The sequence below is a fragment of the Meleagris gallopavo genome, chromosome 1 (genome assembly GCF_905368555.1).
Source record: "Meleagris gallopavo chromosome 1, MGAL_WU_HG_1.1, whole genome shotgun sequence".
In the NCBI taxonomy this organism is placed as follows: domain Eukaryota; kingdom Metazoa; phylum Chordata; class Aves; order Galliformes; family Phasianidae; genus Meleagris; species Meleagris gallopavo.
The window spans coordinates 14,218,308-14,224,512 of NC_139404.1; the positions used below are offsets into that span (position 1 = coordinate 14,218,308).

General features: G+C 37.5%; 1 protein-coding gene across 2 annotated transcripts in view; it reads left to right on the forward strand.

Annotated features, from left to right (window-relative positions):
* PRKAR2B (protein kinase cAMP-dependent type II regulatory subunit beta) overlaps positions 1 to 3,390 on the forward strand; it is an 83,532-nt gene extending 80,142 nt beyond the window's left edge. For both annotated transcript variants that reach the window (XM_085217240.1, XM_085217231.1), the window contains one exon: positions 1,196 to 3,390. In XM_085217240.1, coding sequence (XP_085073366.1) covers positions 1,196 to 1,249 — 54 coding nt within the window. In that variant the 3' untranslated portion in view covers positions 1,250 to 3,390. The remainder of the gene's footprint in view (positions 1 to 1,195) is intronic.
* Positions 3,391 to 6,205: the final 2,815 nt, after the last annotated feature.

Below are 6,205 nucleotides of genomic sequence, written 5' to 3' on the forward strand. Positions count from 1 at the left end.
GATTGTGCAGATAATATTGCTGCAAACCTTTTATAGCTATCAGAAAAATCTGTCCAACACTGCAGCTAGCTAAAGAATTTCTTTTCCTATTATTCTGACTATTATCCATAAAATAACTTTGTGGTAAGACTTCTGTCCCATTTTATCACTATGACTGAAGCTTTAACAAATTCTTTGTCTTCACCAGCTGCTAATTTAATCATTCTATCACACTACTGTTTGTTTATAGACAACTTCTTCTGACTCATTCCTTTTCATGGTCATAATGTTTAATTTCTACATACCCACATCTAGTTATGGGAAAATGGTAAAGATGATTTTGGCTTCCTTGAAGGATGGCTTGATTACCATGCCAGTAAACAAATGTTTATTTCTTATTTATAAAGCTATTGTTTTTTTAAATCCGTATCCCTAAACTCACACAGATGAGCAGGCAGTAGAAGTAAAAACTGTAGAAAGAAAAGAATGAGAAGCAGTGAGGAAGAAGACTGTCTTCATCAACTATTGGTGATTGATCTCTGGCACTTCTGAATAGCAGAGATCTGAACTTTTCTCAGGAGCCAAGGGGCTGCAAGGTGAAGGTTGGAAGCTGACTGAAGTGTGAAGTTTCCTACCTGGCCTGTTGGCTAGAAATACAGTGGATAATGGCATGTGATCAGTGACAGGAAACATTCTGGTTGGAGAGAGAACACTGGCATGACGTGGATTACTATTTCCAACTTCTTGTATGTTTGCTAAGAAGTAAATATCTATTCATTTCCACTGTGAGTGGAAACAGGTAAAAACAGCAAGAAAATAGGCCAAGCTAGACCCCAGATACAGCCAAAAACATCAAGAAAGGATGTGTTTTATTTGAAATTCCAAGGCTGTTAACACTGCATTCTGCAGAGGAATCCAGGCCCTTCCAGAGTTCTTGTGGAGCTCTTGAATCACATAGATCTTAATTTGAAGATATTTCATAAGTAAGAAGCCTAGCAAATTCTAGTATTTATGAAGTTTCATGACAGCAGTGTATTGGTGAATATTTTCTCAGCTAAGGTAAGTGGCTCTCTTCTGTGTAAACAGAGTGTATACCTCAGTAGAATCTTTCTAGTTACCATTTAAAATTTTCCTTTGGAATGTCATAAACACTAAGATTGGTGCCTACCACTGATGAGTGCATTACATTCTTTCTCTTTCTCTTTCCTTTTATTAGTTATGGACGTGCAGGCATTTGAAAGGCTTTTGGGACCTTGTATGGAAATTCTGAAAAGAAACATTGCGAACTATGAAGAGCAGCTAGTTGCTCTGTTTGGAACAAACATGGACATTGCTGACACCAGTGCATGAACTAAATGTTGGAGCAACAGGATCAGTTATGAGAACATAGCACAGTAGTGGTTAGTCCACTGAGAAATTGTCTCTCTTCCTATAGATGCCAAGCATTTTCTGTGATTTTAGGAGCGCATTTTGGGGTGGTTCTTTAGTTTTTTTTTTGTTTTTGTTTTTGTTTTTTGGACTTATTACAGTGGAAGTACTAGTAAACAAAATAGAAATTCAATGACTTGGGGACTTGGTTTTTTAAAGTGCTTAGCTGTAATGGTTCCACCTGAAATTAAGAAGACCTGTGGGACCACAGCACCTTTGAAAATCAAGTCCTTTAACACAACGTTTCTTTAAAGAGTAGATTTCAAAAAACCCACATGCGATGAACTTGTTAAACCATCTTCTGTCCTTCCAAATGATTACAGTTTTTCTGGGAAGACTGTTAGTTTGAATGTGATATGTTGAAAGTATTAGTGCACACAAAGTGTTTATATGTATTAATACAGAAGATATACAGTAGATATTACTTTCTGACTATTACGATTGTCATGATTTTATGTTGCATTTATCACAAGTGTAGTGAATCACAAGACTAATCGTAAGATAAAGCATGACAATGCATTTTGTGTAACGCTCATGAACCAAATCTGATTTTTAACATTTTGTAATTTGTCTGGAAGTCCTCTTTGTTTAATATGTCATGTTTCAGCACGACATTGTAATATCTTATGCAATTTAGAGGACTTGTATATTTTTGCAATAAACTGCATTTTTTATTAGTTACGTGTACTCTGTATAGTCTAGAGTGAGAACAGCTGACAAATTAACCTCCATGCTTTAAAAGCAAAGGCATAGGTTGTTGTCATGTTCTGCCTAATCATACATAACCTATATCGTTTTACTTCTCCCTGTTTTATATTTATGCATTTTGTCTTCTCTATGCTTGTTCTCTAGTTAGTTTTTTTAGATCTCACCTTTTTTAATCTGTTAAATCTTTGACCTATTTCAATTCAAAGGATCTCTGTATATCTCTCTTCTTGCAGTCTAATCTTAGCTATTAAAGACCAGATCCAATTAACAAAGTGACTGATATTGAGAGCCATGCTACACTAAGCCTGTTTTTGAAAAAATCCTTATCAGCAAGTGCAAAAGTATATTGAATTTTAAAGATCAGTAGTTAAAAGCTTTCTACAATTTTGGAAATAATGCTGCTGTTAAAGCTAACATGTCCTGCTTTCAAAAAATGTAAGTCGTCATAAAATACCTTTTTAGCTCTACTAGCATGGGATACCTTCTGAGACTGAGGAGAGAGACTATCATCTTAATTAGGAGCACAGGGCTCATTGCTTACAAATGTCTGTGTCTGGAAATTTCAGGCACGGCCCAATTTGAATACTGCTTACCGACCTAGCTGTTGATGTACATAGCAAGCTAGTGCACATAATGGCAACAGGCAGTAGTTCTGCCAAAACAGTACTACAAGAACTGTAGGAAGGCTGCTTGTGCCCTGTTTTGAATACCTGAATGATAACATCTTTCCTTCTTAGATAATGACTTTTCTAATGCCATATATTTACGTATGTTGATGTAATTATTATCCTGTAGTTAGTGATACTTTCTGACAATTTATATAATCATACCTGCATATGAAATTATGATTATATAATGCAATTATAATATATAATTTATGCCATATAGTATGGTATAAATTATAAGTCAAATTCTTAACAAACCCAATCTGAGCAAAATTTACAAGTGTCATTTTTTTAACCTAGAAACCTGGTATGAATAATTGCACATACGATATCTTGCCTTTATACTTTTGATTTATGGAAAAAAGAGAAGCTTGTTATACTAGAAGGAGATATCAGGTAACTAAAATCTACACTCCTGTCACTCTGTACGCTTACTCTCTGAAAGCTACCTAAATTTTGCACTAGCTTAATGTGATTAAGAGAAATGCTAGAAATTACTTGTATGGCAGTAAACTATGATCAAGGCTGTAAATGCCAGTCACGATATTTTCAATATTGTTGGTTATATTTAAAGTTTCCTTACAATAAACAACACTTTTATATATATAAATACATGTTTATTGATATTGTTGTGTTTTAATTCCATTATTATAAAGTTGCAAGTGAACAATTTATATTCATTTATTAAAAAATTCATAATTCTTAACACTTTCATGTTGATTTTCATAAGTTATGTACATATACTGGTTACTCACTGTAGAGAACGTGTTGGTGTGGTTTTTGTCCTAGCTGCTTTGTAATGGAGGATTTGCTTTAGCATATAGCTGGGAAGATGCTGTGGTTGTGAGGAGTGACAAATGTCAGATAATCAGACACTGAGATTTTCTAGGTCCCAAATTATGGCTTCCTGCTGAGGCAGTTTCTTTGTGTTTTCCTGAGAACTGGATGATTTCTGGAATTTTCTTTTTTGGTGAATTACCAACAGTGATAAATTGTCACTTTGTAAGTTTGGTACAAATCTGTGTATCTTTCATCAGTCAGCATTTGGGATTTCTCCTGGGTCTAGTCATGTATGTGCTTCAGACTTGCCAGACTTAGTGCCAGAGATGTGGTAGAAGTTCATTTTACGAAGGAAATCAGAGGAAGTCACCAACTGTCAATTATTGGGGCATTTCAAAAAGGAAAAGGTAGTTTTAATAGTTTTGAACAATGTCATATTTAACTTACGAGAGTGTCTATGTCCATATTTAGATTACTTGACCAGTACTCCCAATAGAGTCAAGTAGTACCCCCAAATGAGGATGTTGTCTTTGTAGTCAAGTTGCTAACGGAGTGTGGCTGAGGCATCGGCTCAGCATCTATATTCTGTTCCTCTCCCAGTTACCAAACCTCACCAGCAATTTGTAGTTCATTGAATCACAGAATGGCCTGGGTTGAAAAAGACCTCAAAGATCATCTAGTTCTGCAGATGATTTAAATAAATTTGGCAAATGGCTGCATTCTAAAGAGGAAAGCTAACAAAATAAATGCTCCAATTAGTTTGTTGAAAATATGCTCTACTGGGTAGGAAAACAGATAAATTCTATAGGAGAAGGGCAGTCATGAGCTCACATGTTACCAAGCACAAGAGAATGTGCATGGCACTGAATGCTGAAAGATGTCTGAACCATGGGAATAGACATTCAACCACAGCCTCCAGTCAACCACAAGACACAAACCCTGAGGAAACCAAGGCTCCTTGGACCTAGTGTCATTTCTGAGTGTTTTTTAATGTCATTTGTTTGTGCTTCAGGAGATTATCTGAAACAAGGTCTTGTGCAGTCGCTGCACCTCCTGTGTGAAATCCAGAAGTAGAGAGGTCTTGAGGCAAAGCTATGAAATGCGTTATGGCACCATCTGCAGCTTCATCGTGGATTAACCTGGCAGCAGCTCAGCACCACAGGGCTGTCTGTTCACTGCTCCCCACATGGGATGAGGGAGAGAATTAAAACAAAATAGAATGTGTCTATTTATATAAAAACTATTTACCAGGGCAGAAGAAAATGGAAACAAAAATGCAATGATAACAATACATCCAGCCACAGTGCAATTACTCACCACCCACCGACTGATGCACAGCACCAGTGTGACACCCCACCAGTGCCATGAGGTCTCACCCCCAACAACTGATGCCCGCTTCTTTGTATGTTGAGTATGTTAGAATCAATGTTGGCTGCCTTACATAATTTAGGATTATATCCACATCCAATGAGAGTTGGATTTCTTTCAGATAGATACCTAGACTGTTTCTAGATTCTTCATCCCCATTTTGATTCAGGTATTTACAGGCTGGGCTCTTCACTTGGTGCACCAGAATAAGCTGAATGACCTTGAAAAGATTAAAAAAGAAAAATTGTTGCATTTTCAACATTGTCTCTTCCTTCACCCCATCTCTTTCTAAATGACCTTTATTCTGACAGCCGGGTGAAGAAGCAGTGGCAGAACTGCAATGGCTATTGGGGCTGTGTTGGGACGCAGTGCCCTGCTGATTGTGCAGTGATTCTCTTCCTTGTCCCTCTTCCTGTCCTTCTATAATGTCAAATCCAGCAGAGCTTGAGAGCAGCAGTGGTGCCATTGGCTGTGTTTCCTTCTTAGAACTGTGTATGCCATATAGGGAGAAGGCCAAACTGTTATATAAAGGAAACATTGCTCAATCAAAGCAGTGTGAAGAACTGCCAAGAGCAGTTACATATACTAGGCCATTCTGACAGGATGTGCTGACTCAATCTCTTCTTATTGAGGTAAATGAAATTAGGACAGACTAAAAATAGCATTGTGGCATGGTATGTATGCTTTGTCCTTTCTTCTTTCAAATTATTGGATTATTTTATCTGAGCAGCTGTGAGGTTTTGGGAGGAGACTGTGCTCTGTGCAGGCAGTGCTGTATGGAGGAGTAATTCCCTCACGACTACATGAGCCCCTGAGATGTGCTGCCCACACCTCTGAAGATGCTGGAAACTCAGTTTTGATAAATGCCATGTTTGGAAAAGGTAGTGCAGCTTTTACCAAGCTGTGCCTTACCCTTCTCCTCCTAGCTCTGTCCTTGTGCAGTCGCATGATGTGTTTCTTAAGCAACCTCATCTTCACTGTGCCTTCAGTTCCCATTCTTTCTTTTAGCTAAATCTGTACCATTACATCCACGGTAAAAAATATGTGCCTGACACTGTTTGCTGTTACTGGGGCATGAAATAGTCAATGTTCTGCCAATGTAGAATTTGTGTAGGCTCATTTATAAGCTGTAGCTTTCTTTATGCAGTGGCCACATGCAGATGGTCAACTAACAGTCCATGCTAGCTCCCAAACCATGTCTGAGAATTATTTGCTATTGGCCCTCACAACAACTGCTCCAGGACTGTTCTAAAAAGAAAGTACAGTACAGATGATTG